Source organism: Hippocampus zosterae, chromosome 1, assembly GCF_025434085.1.
Source record: "Hippocampus zosterae strain Florida chromosome 1, ASM2543408v3, whole genome shotgun sequence".
Classification (NCBI taxonomy): Eukaryota; Metazoa; Chordata; class Actinopteri; order Syngnathiformes; family Syngnathidae; genus Hippocampus; species Hippocampus zosterae.
Genome location: NC_067451.1, coordinates 26,303,876 through 26,321,059, shown reverse-complemented (window position 1 = coordinate 26,321,059; position 17,184 = coordinate 26,303,876). Strand labels below are relative to the sequence as shown.

The 17,184-nt window shown below is 42.9% G+C and overlaps 2 protein-coding genes across 5 annotated transcripts in view; one reads left to right on the top strand and one right to left on the bottom strand.

The window, feature by feature from the left end:
- LOC127607550 (uncharacterized) overlaps positions 1-17,184 on the bottom strand; it is a 229,996-nt gene that overhangs the window by 210,868 nt on the left and 1,944 nt on the right. The window lies entirely within an intron of this gene.
- LOC127606639 (ras-related protein Rab-28) overlaps positions 1,163-17,184 on the top strand; it is a 294,192-nt gene continuing 278,170 nt past the window's right edge. The window contains exons 1-3 of one of the 4 annotated variants that reach the window (XM_052074942.1): positions 1,163-1,600; positions 9,731-9,827; positions 15,376-15,464. In XM_052074942.1, coding sequence (XP_051930902.1) covers positions 1,526-1,600; positions 9,731-9,827; positions 15,376-15,464 — 261 coding nt within the window. In that variant the 5' untranslated portion in view covers positions 1,163-1,525. The remainder of the gene's footprint in view (positions 1,601-9,730; positions 9,828-15,375; positions 15,465-17,184) is intronic. The other 3 variants (XM_052074943.1, XM_052074940.1, XM_052074941.1) reach the window with 3 other exon arrangements.

The following is a 17,184-nucleotide window of genomic DNA, read 5'->3' as shown; positions in this document are numbered from 1 at the left end:
AGATAGCAATTAGATTATTTTCCAAAATGGGTCAGCCCTCCTGTGAAGGCAACAATGCATGGCAATATTTAACTGTTAATGATTGCACTCACTTGTGCAGGATGAGGTCCAACACAGGAGTGAAACCAAAAGAGCCCTTTAACACTGTTCTCTTGCAATCAGGATCAAGGTTGAGGGTTATTCTCTGCACCTACACCACGCGGGTAACAGAATGAGTCTTATGAGGGGATAGAAGATGAGAGATTCAGGATGTCGAGTGGTGGTGCATTTTCCATTCAAGCATACTGATGCTATTCAGACCATTTAAACCAATGAGGAAACAAAAATATGAAGCGCGGGGCATAACAGCTGTCATTCAGAGATACTGTATGCTGTGGCCCAAAACAAACAAATTCACCTGACTAATAGGCCTGTGTGTGTGTGTGTGTGTGTGTGTGTGTGTGTGTGTGTGTGTGTGTGTGTGTGTGTGTGTGTGTGTGTGTGTGTGTGTGTGTGTGTGTGTGTGTGTGTGTGTGTGTGTGTGTGCGTGTGTTTAATGTATATATTTGTTGTCGGGCAGCCCGATGGTAAACTGCTTTGCGCATCATCTTCACAGTGCGGCGGAACAGGGTTCGATTCCGGGACCGGCCTTCCTGAATGGAGTTTGCATGCACTCGCTGTGCCTGCATGGGTTTTCTCCAGCTAGGATAGCCTCCAGCACTCCCGCGACCCTTGTTAGGATAAGCGGAGTGGAAAATGGATGGATGGAATCAGTCTGTGTTTTAATTACATTTTAACGTGTTAACGTATATGGGAGGGCTAAAAAAAATGCTGCTTTTTTTAAAGCCTCTCTATATTGTGGAATGTGATCTATTGCAGGTGAGTTTGGAAAGTACGACCACGAGAAAGGGGGGTTCAGGACCTCTTTCTAATACAATCAACATGCTCATAAACGTCCACAGATATGCCAAAGTATTTATTTGGCATTCACGATAACACATAAAACACAGGGCACTTCAGAAAATATTGACTTTTTGACTTTCTTGCAAGCAAAGAGCTCCCATAATACAAGGATTGAAATTTTGCAGCCACCCACCCTCATTTCTGGTCGGCCTATGTTACCATAGCAACATCTTTCTTACTATAGCAACGCAGCAACGCGTCACATTTTGGACACAACCATTCTGTAGGCTCGCGGCTGCTATTACGCTTCTCAAGCGCTTCCACGCCGTTGTGACGATCACCACAGACACAAATCTCTAGTTGGGGGCTCTTGTGTGTGTTTAAATGCTTGAAATGTGTCAATTTTTAACCCAAATAGTTTGCTTTTCATCAGTTTAAGTGTTTCTATAGACCCAGCCAAGGTTGGTGGCCAAGTTGGTACAGTCAAAATGGCGCAAGGTTGCTCATTCGACGCTGTGCTAATCAGTCAATGAGTATTAGCTGCCTAGATTTCGGATTCAAATCCTCGAATCGTGGAGTTCTTTGCTAAGAGGGGGGTCTCACTATCTCTCTGCCAGACACTGGCTGAACACACGGCGGTGTCATGTCGGACTCGGAGGAGGACAGCCAGGACCGACAGCTTAAAATTGTGGTCATCGGCGACGGCGCTTGCGGGAAGGTGAGCGTAAGCCCACGAAAGCTTAACTGTACTTCACAATAATCAAGTCAGATTTGTCCACACGCCACGGACGTGTTAATTTTGCCACGTAATTCCATGACTCCGATGTGGATCGGGCTCCTCGGGACGCTGCTTCCCACTCTGCAATGGCTCTTTGGGTCACCATGGCGACCGACGCTTAAAACGACACATACAAAGTGAGCTCTTAGCTGACAAGCCGGACGAGACGTGATGCGACGCTTTTAAGTCAAGTCAACAGTATTTATAGAGCACTTTCGAACAGCCATCGCTGCATACAAAGTGCTGTACATGGAGCGATTTAACATACACAATAAACAGTAAGACGAATCGGTAATAAAGGCGGTGGAAAGCACCAAGCAGTAAAATCAAGGACAAACCATGCTGAGTCGAACAGAATACAAGTGAGTTTTGAGGAGGGCTTTAATGGGCAGCGAGGAGGCTTGCCGAATGTTCAGTGGGAGGTCATTCCAGAGATGGGGACCCGCAACAGAAAAGGCTCGATCCCCTCCGAGCCTCAGTTTAGCTCTTGGTATACCTCTAACAAAGACTGGTCCACAGACCTGAGGCACCGGGCAGGTGTGTAGGGGCGGATGAGCTCAGAGAGGTAAGGTGGCGAGACTTCCTTTTAACGAGGAACCTGTTATTTTCAGAGGACACCTGAACGTATCTCAATACTTTTTGTTGTTGGTTTTACCAGTGCCATTCAGTAAACTAATGGATCTACAGTATCTGTGTACACGTATTTGATTTTACAGTTTCAAATTTCCTCATCAAGCACCAATAACGGTTACTACTCTAGTACTACCACGGCCAGCTGTTTGAGCATTTAGTCGCTTTAAGGCAAGGACTTTCATACACGAGGTAACTCAATGTGCTTCATGGGGTACTGTATATAGTTCCAAAACACCGAAAGGCTACATTTCAGGGGAAAATTCAACATTTCCGGCAAAATAATTTAAGACAGTTAAACATTAGAATTGAAGACATCAAAAAAAAAAGTAGATAAATAAAACGTAGTTAATAACATAAAAAAGTACACTGCAAGAAAGAGCATGTTTTTTGGAAAATTAAATACAAATGCTCAAATACCTTAATCATCGGTAAGAAAAAACAAACACATTTTAAACCTGGATTCAAAAGCATGCACACATGGGGCCAATATCAGTTCTGTTCACAGTTTATTCCGTTTGCGTGGAGCATAATAGCAAAATGCACCGTGTTTGCTTTGAACTCTGGGCTTCATGAAGTGACCTGACTTTAAGGTTCGTGTCAATTCAGCGCAATATCAAATAGTTGGTCAACAGTCTTTATGGTAAGCTTTTCCGAGACAACAATTTAAACTGTTGTGTTGCCAATACATGCTCAAATGGTATTCAATGTCCATATATCCAGCTGAAGGTACATGTACTAGTTCACTCATTGATCTCATTGGTAGGACAACTTTGACATTCTAAAACAACAACTACATGTTACCAATAAAGCAAAACTGCTACGAGTACTTCTAGTAAAGTGACTGAAAACTATTCATAGATTCATAGGGTTTTTTTGTGGCATGTATTCATTAGTTAGCAGGCTGCTACTTCCTTTGCGGTGTATGAAGAACAGACGGGGGGGTCGCAATTTGATTATGTGGAGTTGGATGGTTCCAATGCTACCATAATGACTCACAAGGTATAAAAGTAAAATAAAATAAAATGAAATAAATGCATACCTTATCCAGATCGTCACCAGTCGGTTGATTGAAACACAATTTCTCAAGTGTTCATTTGAGTGCTGTGAAAACGGCTTGTCATAAAAACAAGGCTGGTGCTGATCTCAGACTTTTTCACTGTACTGTCAATGGGATCACTAGAAATCCTGGACAATAATAAAACTTCAATTCCACCCCATTTAACCAGAAGTGTAGTTTTCATTGCGCCACAATAAAAGGGCAACTTTAGGCTCGCACAGCAACATTGCATTTCATTGCATTAGCGTGTCATCGGCTCTCAAGTTACACCGTATGAGGTCTTTTTCCTCGACGATAAATTACTGGGTTTTTGCAGAAGATTAAGCTCACCACATGTTGGGAAACTAACATCACCATTAGCAACTTCATGCACAAGTCTACCATTATGGAGGACCGCAAGCACGAGCTGCCCGTAACTCTACCGTGTTATGTAATTGTGTAATTTATTATCCAATATGGGTTTCGTAAAGAGTTTGACCGTGTGTCCTCTTGGTTAAGGAAGGTTCAACTCACCAATTCTGCACAGAAAAGTTTTTAGTGGTAGCATTTATAAAGCAAGGAACTTAGAATTCCTTTCTCATTTGAAGAATTAAGTACCGTAGTCGCTTCTTCAAACTTAAGTCTGAAGCAAAAGTTTGGACTTAGTCTTAAAGGAAGCATATTAAATGTAAATCAATGTTGTTCGAAACTTTTTACATATGCGAGGTATTTACTTCATCTTACATTTCGTTTGAAATGTGCGCTATGAAGCTCAAATACATATCAGTCCATTTTAATGTATTCATTTTCATACTTTGATTATTATTGTCAGCTGAGCTGTGCTACTTCTTTTGAGCAGCCAGGACAGCATCCACCACTTCGAGTGTGGCACATCGCGACAAATTCCATTTGTGGTTCTGAAACTATTGGCTGGTACATTTACCACGAGTGGTGCCGTTCCGTCAAAAAAATCCAAACACACATGTGGAGTCGATCCTTTCCTTTTGATAAACTACATCAGTGGCTCTCAAAATTGTACCTGCAGATATATACAGTACATGTTTTAAACAAGCAGTTCTTAAAGAATAAATGCAAAAAAGTTAAATACAACTGAACTCACAAGTAGTGTTAGCAACACACTGAGATATGGTGCTTTTACTACGGAAAGAGCTGAAGCCTGGATATTTACCACAGTCTCACATGAAGTCACACGGACCGATTTCTTTTAAAAAACTCATAAAGTTGTATTCTCCCTGAATAATGTTGTCTATTCCAAAATGATTGACCGTAGAGGTGATTGAATTTTGAGGTTTCAACATCAACAAAAGAACATGAAACTGAATAGCCCCAGTTGTGGAAGAAAATGAATGTCCTCATTCTAAAAAGCCTCCATTTTTCTTGTTTTTCTTTTCGGGAGGGTGCAGGAAGGCGGTGCTGTTGAGAACACACAGGAGTCAGTTCCCAGCAGATACGCTACATTAAACCCCCCCACCCCGACCCCCTACCCCACCACTGCCAGGTGTCAGCTCATCACTGACTTACCTGCTTGTGTGTTGGGCTCAGAAAACACCATCCCGTGCACTCCTCATTTGGATTCAGGACTGCTGACTGACATCTTGAATGCCGCCCCACAGCTCCCGCTCCTCTTATTAATGTCAATTTGCCTGGCAAATTGCAATCGGATCGGTTTATTTTGGATGACATTCTCCGCTGGTATTTTGGCTTGCGGTCAGATCGTCCATTCAGAAAAATAGCGAGACGTGGGAAGGCTTGTCCATCTGAGTGGGATGTTTTTGAAAATTTCTGGACTCTCACATGTAGCCAAAGACCTAATACGCCGGGCTTCACTTACACACAAGTCTATTTTTCCACCTGAGTGCTCAGGTTTTCTTCAATATTTGCTGTTCCCTTTCAAAAGAAGCCAGCTTAGGATGCAGCGTTAAACATGAGGACTTCACACATTTATCGTGGAACCTCTGGAGGCCCGTGTCCCAAAGCTCATCAAATATGGACCATGATTTCGGGCAAAAATCTGCTTCATACATTCCATGAGCCGTTATGATGCATCGCCTTACTTGGCCAAATTTGAAAGGATTAGCTTTGCCGATGTGTTTAGGGCCACAAATTTACCATCGTTTTATTACTCGATTGTGTATTTTGTCGATTAATCAATCTATCGGATAAAAATCCAGTTTGGATTTCCTTCCCTTAATCATTTCATCATTTCAAAATGCCTGTGCAGTAGTGAGTAATTTAATAACTCTCATTGAAGTGCACTGTTTCATTCCTTCATGGGTGCATTTGTCTTTTTTCTTGAAAGCCTAACCTCTCGAACCAAAACATTCATGTGGCATAAATCTAATAGTTTATTGTAATATAGATTTATTCATTGCTTGTGCTAGAGAATTCACGGGAGAAGGACCTTGAACAATTGATGGCAATCACAATATTGGGATATCAGATAAATTTTTTTCTAAATGGTGCAGTGCTCACTGCAACCATCATTCATGTTCCCTTTGGCTTTCCAGGACTCTCTGCTGGAGCCCCCGAGCCAGTTTTGACTTTTCGGAACAAAGGGCTTGAATATATCTTGACTGGCGTCATGCATTTGAGGCCGATTTTGTTTGCTGTTTGACAAGATGGCGCACCGAATGCCCGTCCACTGTTATTCTATTCAACCTTGGAGTTATCTACTGTACAAAATAGTCACACTTTGGCATCTTTACAGCTGAGCAGAAGGCGTTGCATCGTATGATTGTCTTTGCTGTGTTGTTTTTCTCTGCGCTCCAAGTTTCTTGTTTCATTGGTACCTCCCCCCTCCGTGCCATTTCCCGGCATTGGGATCACTGGTGACCCTGTGCCGCAGTGTCAGGATTACGCCAGCGTTCAAATTCACTCTTCCAATTGTACGGTAAGGGGGGGAAAAAAAACAAAAAACTACAAAGGCACTCACTTTAAAGGAGGAAAGCCAAGCTACTGGGACGCCAAGACAAATGTCCGAGTAGGCCAGCACGAGCATGAGGGATTCATTTCTGCTGTCCAAGCTCGTTATTCCGGTGTAGCGGCTGATTGTTTGGGCCACCTAAATGAGCTATAGTCTCCTTGTTGCTGTCATTATTCAGTCACTCTTGAGGCCGCGAAAAGCTGAGAATGAAGCAATGTGGAGGTTAATAAACGTCCAGAGGAATTAGGTTGGCGGCATAGTGCTTGAGTGGTGAGCACATTCGCCTTATAGTCCTGAGGGCCCGGGTTCAAATTCGCGGTCCGGATTTCCTGCGCTGAGTTTTTCTGCAGGTACTCTGGATTCTTCCTGCATTACAAAAACATGAATGTTGGTTCATTGAAGACTCTAGTCTAAATTGTCCCAGAGGAGTGAATTGAAATGGTTCTTTGTCTCCACGCCCGACCAATTTGATCGTATGATATCAGTTCTTCAATTTTTTGCAGATTTTTGCCATAACGCCTCCTCCTCCTTTTGTAATCACATCGATATGTTATAGCAGAAGACAAACAAAAACATATTCCCACGCCCAAAAAATAATCAGACAGTTTTTTGCAGATTTTTCTCTGTGTTGTAGTGAAACCAATACTACTGGACAAAAAAAGTATTGTTGTAAACGGTAAAAATGTAAATGTAAAAATATTCTGCCTGTAATTGGGACATCTTTAATGTGTTAACCATTAAGGAATCGAAAAAGAAGGTATTTTATTCAATGGATAGGTATTTACTTTCATTGGCAGGTTTTTTCTTATCTGGTTTATATTCTGCCAAATATTGGAATTGGAATCGACCTAAAATAATCCATAGCAGTCAGGCACGAGTGACGTCTACTGTCCGGATGTACCACCGAAGTACGCTGACATTGAGAAGCAAAAAATCACATTAACAAGGTCATAAAGATATTGTAATTGTCGTTTAATTTGCAAACATATGGTATATTTAACATTCTTATGTGTTATAGAGTTTTTGTAACTTTAAAGTTGACAGCTGGCTGCATGCGCCACACACAATAAAATGATCCCAGAACACAGGAGAATATATACCGTATATATAATATATATATATATATTTTAGTTCGCTGCAGCATTGGTGGCCAATTTAAGTGACAAAATGGACAATGACTAGGAGTAAGGTTCATCTCAGAAAAAAATACTGTGTTTCTGTCCGTCTGTCTGTCTGTCTGTCTGTCTGTCTGTCTGTCTGTCTGTCTGTCTGTCCGTCCGTCCGTCCGTCCGTCCGTCCGTCCGTCGGTCCGTCCGTCCGCCCGCCCGCCCTTCCATCCATCCATCCATCCATCTATCCATCTATCTATAGATATATATATATATATATATATACTGTATACATATATAGAGCTTTTTCGACATCAAAAGATTTTTATGGGCCCCAGCTTTTAATTTTTTTTTTTTTTTTTGTGGTGGACGCCCATGAAATGGGCATCGGCCTTTTGAGTTTATCATGTTGACGACCACTGGTCTATACTTTATCTGGCCTACGATTAGCTTACGTCCAGTCCAAAGTGGAACCCCCCACCCCCCTCACCACCAGTTTGGATAAACTCAAGCTCTTAAGTGGGATAGACAATAATTGGCTGGAAGAATTAGGCTAATGAAACTTCCACATGTTCACCTTTTAAAAGCTGCATGTGTCATCTTGTTCAATAGTTTTCAATTATAGTTCAGTTTTTATTGACACTGTTAGACTTATTGATGAACATTGTGTTGTGATTGTGGTTGTATAATTGCGTTGCATCCTACTGAGCGCTACTGCGAACATTTTGACGGCCGTGTAGTGAAATAAAGTCTCCAGAACATGAGAAACTCCCCCGGCGGTGCAGTTCACTTCCTTGAAAATGTACTTGCGCCTGGTGAGTACTCAGGTGTTGCGTTGACACTCAGGCAAGTTAATAGACATCCAATGCTTCCTGTTTTCGTCCCGCCACACATGCATCAAAATGAAACCAAGTTGGCCTCGTCACAGACGAGCCGTCGTCCCGCAGACATGCAATTTTCCTCCTCTGCCAACAGTGACAGTGATGGAGCTTTCCTAATTTGTGGCAATTATTTGGTTGCAGTCCGGAGACATGACACACACTGTGTGTGTGTAGCCACACCTGTTTTTGTCATTCTCATTTGACAGTTTCATCCGCATAGCGTCCCCCTCAGTTGTTGGCTTTTTAACAAGTCTGTGAAAAGGATTTAAAAATAAAGTGAACGTCACACTTTGTTGCACCGTCTTATGGCTTGTGGGCCCATGGCAGATACACTGAGGAAAATGACTTGATATGATGAATTACATTAGACTAGTGGTTTATAAGGGGAATCACATGGGAATGAAAACATGGTTTCCCAATTTTAGGGTCAGGACCCAAAATTGGTTGCGAGCAGGATGACACAAAAACGTAGTTGAACATTATTCATGGAAGAACCCCTTTAAATTCAAAACCTTATTTTCTCACCCGTTAACTTTTCCCCACGTTTAGGTGAATAATTCAGACGGAGTAGTCTCCGCAAGAATCTGCAGAGAAAAAAGTGTTGATTCTGCGGAAAGCAAATCTTGATTGCATGGGTTAGAAATTGATTTTAAAATGACCAGTCATAAACCAATATACGAATGAAGTCATAATTCTTTCAGGAAATTACGGTATCTTCAAAACAAAAACACTGTGGCACATTGCGGTTATTAAATAATCCACATCAGTATTCTCTTTGTCCATCTTGGGCAGATTTAGTTAATCATACTAATCGATTTTATTTGCAGAATGAGTGATATGAAAGCAAAGATTTAAAATGTAAACCAACCACTTCACCTGTATATTGTAAATTTCCCAGTGTGGGACGAATAAAGGATATCTTACTTAAACCGACTGCATCCAGTGTGATAGTAAATGTAATCTTAACCACACAGACTGTTCATTTATAAAGCTCGGAAATGTTGTGATGTCATCTTAAGTAGGCGTCTCCGTTAGGTGGGGTTCATCTTTACTGGACATGATATGAAGACAAAGAAAAGCGTCCATAATAAATCCACCGTCACCCGCAAAGTTTAAGAACCATCGAAAAAATGGAGAAGACCAATGAAAAATAAATCACCATCAAAGGAGTTGTTTAACGGCCTTGCAGAGCATCACCGTGCATGACCCTGCTTCCAAATTTTCTGTTATGATTGAGCATATTTCGTTGCTTTGGAGGATTTGCGTTCCAATGCAGTTGATGCATAGAAGTATACTGGCAGCGGCGCGTACACGGTTTCAAACCTAAAAATTCATTTTAATGCGTATGTTGTGCACAGGCAGCGAGTTTCTCCAAACAAAAAAAAAAAGAAAGGTCACGTCTTCCAGTGACGTTTTGCTGCTGCCTGCTGACTGCGGTGTCTCTCCTTTTTTGCCGCTGTGTTCCAGACTTCACTCGCCACCAGGTTTGCTCAGGAGGCCTTTGGGAAGCAGTACAAACAAACCATCGGCCTGGATTTCTTTCTGAAGAGAATAAGCCTTCCAGGTGAGACATCCAACAACCACCATCTGGGAGTTCTCGCTCCCTCGTTTAGGGACCAAGCAGGCACACATGTTACTTATCACTGCGATCAATTTTAAGCTATCGCCGGTACTAGAAAACTTCCAAGTTGCAGCCAAAGAATTAGTACCGATATGTGAAATGCACAATCAATTGTTTGCTCGTCATTGTTGTCATTAATACAAAAAAAACAATTGTATGCAACATTAAAAATGTCAATAATGATGCGGAGTTCCTCTGCCATTCATATTGGAAGCTTCCAAGGTCACGACCTTCATAATTGGACCAACATTTTTGTGAAAAGTATGTTTTGAAATCATGCCAAACCTCAAGTTGGAACTGTTGTGAGCGTGATGTCAGACAATGCCAATCTTATTCTCAGAGAAGGAGCAGCCTCAGCATGGCGTGTTAAAGAAAACAAAAAACACAAAAAGAGAAAAACAGAAACAGAATGTTCAAGCGACCTTTTGTCCTATCAAACTTAATGTCCCCGTTAGCCTCTTTGTATATACATTTGATTATGTGGCAATTTGACACAAATGACCCTTTGCCCAGGGTCGCAGCCGACAGCTCTTGAGGTGTCTTGAGCCAGATGAGGTGGCTTGGGCATCTGATTCGGATGCCTCCTGAGCGCCTCCCCGGTGAGGTGTTCCGGTCATGTTCCACCGGGAGGAGACCCCGAGGAAGACCCAGGACACGCTGGAGAGACTATGTCACCCAGCTTGCCTGGGAACGACTCGGGATCCCCCGGGGAGAGCTGGAAGAAGTAGCTAGGGAGAGGGAAGTCTGGGCTTCCCTGCTAAAGCTGTTGCCCCCGCGACCCGGCCCCGGATAAGCGGTATATGATGGATGGATGGATGGATGGACCCTTTGCCTTTGTCTTTGGCACCGCCAGGTGTACATATATTTCGGTGGCTCTGTGATGGCGTACCACGTCCGTGAGGGAAAATACGTTTGATGCTTTGACTGTCAGAAGACTTGTATTTCAAATTCAAATTAAAACGGGGGACATCGCTGCCTTGGGTCAGCCGACTGTACTTTGAGCTCTGGCTGAATTTGTCAAGACAGAGCTCAAGACTGAAGTGTGCCGTATTTCTCGATCCTTGAGGTCATTTGACCTAAGCATGTCACAGATGTGCTATTCAGACACCTGGAAAACGTTTTAATTCGTGGATAAATTGCACAACGTCGCCTTAAATAACAAACAAACAAGCAAACAAACAAAAAAGAAATCTAGCAAATCAAGAGGAAGGCCAGCACCCTGGAACAGATTGCATTGGACCTTAGAGGTTGCACTGTATTTGCTATTTGTATTTCCCATTATTTTTGGGAGCGCTCCTTATTTTCGTGTCCCGGCGCTTCTCGCCAGAGGTTCGGGTTAATTCTTCCCATCAACGATCCGAGCTGAATGTGTCTTTTCTGGTGGCGCCTCATTGTAGCGCGTCTGCCACTTCTCAGACTTATTCGCTGTGAAAGCTCTTCCCTCCAGAGCAAACAGTGCACAAGGCCGGTGGACAGCTCACACCCCGGCCGGGCCAGCCTCGCTCATAATCCTGTGGGCACGGTGCAGGGTAAATACACAAACAGTTTTATGTTCCTATCGTGGGTCCCCATATTCAACCCATCTTTGTCCCGTGCCATGTAAAACATCGGCGTTTCTAGTTGTTTATGCCGTGCCTGCTGAATACAACTGCGCTCTGTGGGCTCATTAGATCTTTCAAATAAAAGCTTTATTGACTTGTGCTATATTTAGACTTTTTTTTTTTTTACGTGACCCGCCGCCATGTGAAATCGAGATTTCTTTGCGTCTAAAATGTCACTTTTTACCCTCTGCCAAGGCCCCAACAGCACAAGTCTGCAAAGTGTCTCTATTCTTTCATTACTAATAAAACAACATTAAGTAAAGTTGTGCGCACAAAGTAGAGGTTATGCTGATTTGCGAGTTGAACGAAGGATCGTGTTTTGATTGTGTGTCAGTTTCGGCTTATGAGACTTGGGAGAACTAAACCCCCAAAAATGTTGCGGTGGAGCTCGAACGAAAAGAGCCGACCGTAAGCACCATCCCCGGCTCAGCTGGACTTAATATGAACTCCGACTTAATCGCACGGCAACCTTTGTTGTGCGCTTCTGATTGAACCTTTCAGGGCGAAACCATGCACCTTCAAGTCACTGCCGTGCACATTTATCCGTATCAATGGAGCAGCAACAACACTGGCTCAACACTTGAGTTGTTAAAGGGCCCATTTTCTGGGGAATTGGGTGTTGATGAGCTGAGGAAGAGGAGGGCGGCTCGGCGAGCTGGGTGGTCCTCAACTTCGTTAGGACCATCACCAAGCCTTTTCGTTGGAGCCGTGGCCAGGGTCTCGGTGGAGCTGTAACCATCTTTTGCCGCGGCGCGCGTGTGTGTGTGTGTGTGGGAGGGTCGAGGGTTAGCCTTTAAGTCCTTGCACCATGAAGGCCCAGCCTGTCAAATTTAATGTAAATTTTCCAAGGCAAAGAGAGGTGAGTCGAGGCCGACTGGCACATAACAGCCTCCCCTGTGAGGGGATTTTAGAACAATACTTTCAGTACCAGATGTGAAGGGTGGGGGAATAACGCTGGAATTTTAAAAGCCTCTTTTACACGCTAATCCCGTGAAAGAGGACATTACAGTCGATACAGCCTGTATGAAAAATAGATAACCATGTGGATATTTTCGGAAATGTGTGCTTTTTGACACAGCATCATGCAGTTTGATAATTAGATGGCGCCAACATCAGGAGTGCTGGATAGAGTACTTGTCGGACAGCAACAACACAATACAACATGTAAGAAATCGACCGTTTACACAAGTGGAAGTGGATAGTCGGTGTCATTTTTGGCTATAATTTCAAAACATTTCCCTAGGAGCAGGTTTTTGGAAACGGGTATGAAAGTGGAAGGTTGTTGAAAATTTAGCATGGACATTCTTGAAATCTCCCAAACGCGTTTGGGAAAAAGTATTAGGATCCGCTAGTTGTCAAGCCCACCAAACTTATGGTGGAGACAACATCACACTTTGGGGCTTTTTTTTTCTTCCACCCCTCTCAGTTGGAAGGGACAGGGGCCTTAGACGAGGAGGAGTTTTGGAACAGTTCCGAATACACCCCAAAAAAATAAAAAAAAATAAAATGCTCTGTAATTTTCCTAACCCACTCACATGGTCGCTGTGAATTTGAGCAGATTGGGTTACTTTCATTCAAGGTTGGGTTAGTCATTTTCACCCAGCAGATTGGGTTGAAGCATGTTCAAGCTCCTCAAAATTTTGGGTAGTTTTGTTTTGTACTGAAGTTGAAGTAAATTGTTTAGAAGACGTTTCTGGTGTCTGGTCAACTCATTGGGTAACAACGCCAACTTTGGTTCAGAGTTCCGATTCCCGTCAGCATGGTGCATGGGTGGGTAACATCAGGCAGGGCATCTGGTGTAAAGACTGTGCCAAAGATATCATGCAAGCGAATTGCTGTGGCGTTCCCTTACAGGGGAAAATTTGTGCTCTTCAAAAATGTTGGTATACAAAATTTGCGTTTTTAGCTTTAACTCATCAGTATGGGTAGGATTCAAATCTTGAACCAACATGCTATGTCAAATCCTCTGAACAGTGGGCTTGATTTACTGTAAATAACTGAACAGTGGCTCACTTCCTTTTGGACCCAGCGCTACGTTGGCCTTTTCTCCCAATTTGGGTGACTTTTGAAGCAGCAGCTTTCATAGTCTGCCAGTTAGTGTGATCACAAAACCTTCAGCCTTCTGCTCGGAAGCAAAATGGTGTCAGGAAAAGCCTACCAGAACATCTAAAATAAGTTTGGTGTTGATGAGAGGCACTTGAAATGGTTGCAGATGTGTGCCGAGTCCCGATTGATTGGTTAATTCTGAGACAGGGCGCATCCGCTGTTCAAATAGGTTGTGCACTCTTTCAGTCTACACCCACATTATCGCAAGGCTTCCTGCACGGGCAAAAGCAGAAAAATGCCAGTGGCGTTGAGTCAATGTGAACCTTCTGGAACACAAATAAAGCAAGTGTCCGAGCGCGGTGGATGGGCGGGGATGAGAGCAGTTATTCATCGTCCTCCTCAATGTAGCTTTACATTGCCACTGTATAGTCTAGATGTAGCGACTGTGAACCTCAACGTTTCCTTTCCTCGCCTTCAAAATAAGGGGTGAAGTCGCCCAGCCGTATCCACCGCTCCTCTCGGACCCAGCACACAGACCGCGCAACACCAGTATAAACTCGGCGCTGTCTGGTCCTCTCATCCGCCGCCTTCTGACCACCCCTTTCATTATCCAAAGGAAGAAAATATTTATTTGGGTTTGGGGTTTTTGTGCCTGTCTTTTTCACTCTCATTGAGCCTGTCTTTCCCTTTCCACTGACATGAGGACAAGAGTTCTCTTTTCCTCCTATTTTCTTTTTAATTATTGCCATTTTCCCTAACAGCACATAATTCTCTTCACCTTCCTGACTTGGCTACAGCAAGAGGTGACACACATGGCACAATGCAAACAGCATGTTTTTGCTGCCAGGGTTTAAAGCAGGGATGGGCAACTTAAATGTTGGAGGGGACCACAAATTTACTTCAGTGCTACGGGGGGCACATAGAACCGCGCATGTCCTTACCAGATGTATGACAAGAATGTTATTTTGAATATGGACAAAATATGTGCAGGTGTGCAAAATACATACTCTCAATATATTTTTCTTTTTGAAAATGTATTTTTCAATTCATGCATCAAACATCCACTATCCTAACCCAACATCAAATGGTTGGAAGCAAACAAAATAATCACATAGTACTGCCCACTCGCAAGCAAAAAAATAAAATTCAAGGACGGCAAGAAACCATTCAGTCAAGTACTGATTTTGCAAATCTTTGTCACATTGTTGTGTACGGTAGGGCAGTTATAGGACCCAGTGTAAGTAAAACTAAGATGCACCCACCATCTAGTGGTTATTGGTGATATTACAATTTAAAACCACAGTAGACTCTTGTATATTCACAATTTGCAACCTGTACATTCACATTATATATACTGTGTATATTAATTCAATATTCTTTCATATTTTGGATTTTTCGTGTTTTTTTTCTGGTATTCACACCCCCACACCATTCCCCCCCCCTTTTTCCAGAGCTCAGAGAAAGGTTAATTATGAATTTCTCTTGGGTTCAAGGCAAAACATGCATTGATGCAATACGAGTGGCTGCTACAGAGGCAAGGACTGCTGAAGTGGGGATTTCACCCGAGGAGCAGCATTTAATTAATGCAGTGTCCCAAAAATAGTTTAATTCTTTGTATGTTTTTACACAATACTAAAATAATGTGGTGTGCTCTTTTTTCCTCATTAAAGTATAGATTACATTTTTTTTGGTTGTTTTTTGGGAGTTGGGGGTAAAACATTCGTGGCATTTCCATTCATATCAATGGAATTTTTGCGCTACGAGCATGGTCACGGAACTCGTATCTCAAGGTACCACTGTACTGTATGTTATGTCATGGTACACTTCTCTTTTAACCCTTGTAGGCAATTTGAACGTGACCCTGCAGGTGTGGGACATTGGAGGCCAAACGTTAGGAGGGAAAATGCTCGATAAATACGTGTACGGAGCTCACGTAAGTCACCTTACCATGCATGCACACAAGCTATTGCCAACACTTTTTCTACCGCTAACCTTACAAACAACCGGCACATCTTTCTTACAGTTTAAAGGGTGCATCGTCCTTCCCCAACACGATGGCTTCAGTTGATTTTGGGAAGAAGGCAATTAAGCGCTCATCACTGCGGTGGGACAGTAATGGGAAGAACAGGAAGGATTAGTTTTGAGCCGCATCTGTGACTCCGCTCGCGCTTATTATTACAGTCTCGTCAGACCTCCTGGCGGGAGCCATATGATAATAAACTCAAGCCATCGACTGACACATGAACTGATGGTAAATGCAGCAGGCCGGTAGAAACTCACAATTTGTGTCAAAGTGATGGGGCCATGTAGGAATTTGCAACATCCCCAACGGCCTCTACTAGTTGTGATTGTCGACTAATATTTCAGGGATTTTCATTCGGTTGAACGATAACAGTACTATAGATTTGTTCACGGATGTCTTACCCAAAATGACAGATGTGGTTCACGTTGCGAGGTACATACTGCAGCTTAGAAGTACACACTATTTTAACTCACTTACTTAAAGAGAAAACCCATCTAGGTGGGGAAAAAGATGAAGAAAATATTGAGAAGGGATCCTGGATGGAGAGATTCCGGAAAAGTGGTCCTCCTCACATTTTGTTTTTTTTTTTTTCGATCATCGCCACCTAACCCCCTTCCCGAGCAAGGTAGGATTGAGGAGGAAAGAGGAAGCGGCAATGAAACAGGCCAAAATCCATATTCTTGGGGTGAGGCAGAGCATAAGACTCATTCATAAGGTGGAAGGCGGGCAGTGGTAAACGGCTATAGTTGCCAAGTTGCTCAGTCTAAAAGTGTATTTGTGGCACTATGCTCCAACTGGATAGTGGGCAGCAGGGAAATGCTTTTTATTTCACCTGCGGAGCATCTCTTATCTGAAGCCTACTTTAATTCCACGTGTAAAAAGGTAATGCCGCACCACTGGCATGTATATTACATAGTTGTGCATTTGCGGGAGTACCTTTTTACATGTGAAATTAAAGTAGGCTTCAGACAAGTTTTCATGCTGGTTTATGCCTGCGCCATTTGAAACTTTCCGTCCCATCGTTCTGCCCTGTGGTTGCTGTAATCAATCACGTTGTGTCTGGAAGGACAAGTGGTAATCGCAAGCGTCGTGAGCTGTCGACACCGACCACGCAAATTGTGACAGTGTGTGTCACTGAACAATCACCCCTTCAGTCATGCTGCACAATACAGGCATCAACATTCACCTTGCTGGCCCCCGACTCAGCTCTGATATGGAGGTCACATAACCTTGATTTCAGTGGTCCTCAAATTATTTGCACCAAGTGCTACTTCTAAGAACACTGTGATTGGCTGTCTGGGCCCCATCATAATGGCCAACATTAAAATACAAAAATGAGGCAGAGGTTTTATTCCGAAAGTATCTGCGCTTATTATTGTTACCCACGGTAACAATACAATCGCAGTATTCACACTGTGCTTAAAAACAAACAAAAAAAGAAACATAGGATTTAGGGAGTCAAATCTATTGAAAAATCAAACGTTTTGATTGTATGTCACGTTTTAAATATTTGATTCGAATTTAATTCATTGATTCTTGTCGCGCCATCACAGTGAGCCCGCGTCATTATACAACACTGCCTGCCCTATTTCACACCAATTCCAAACTTGTGTGAGATTATATTGTGTTC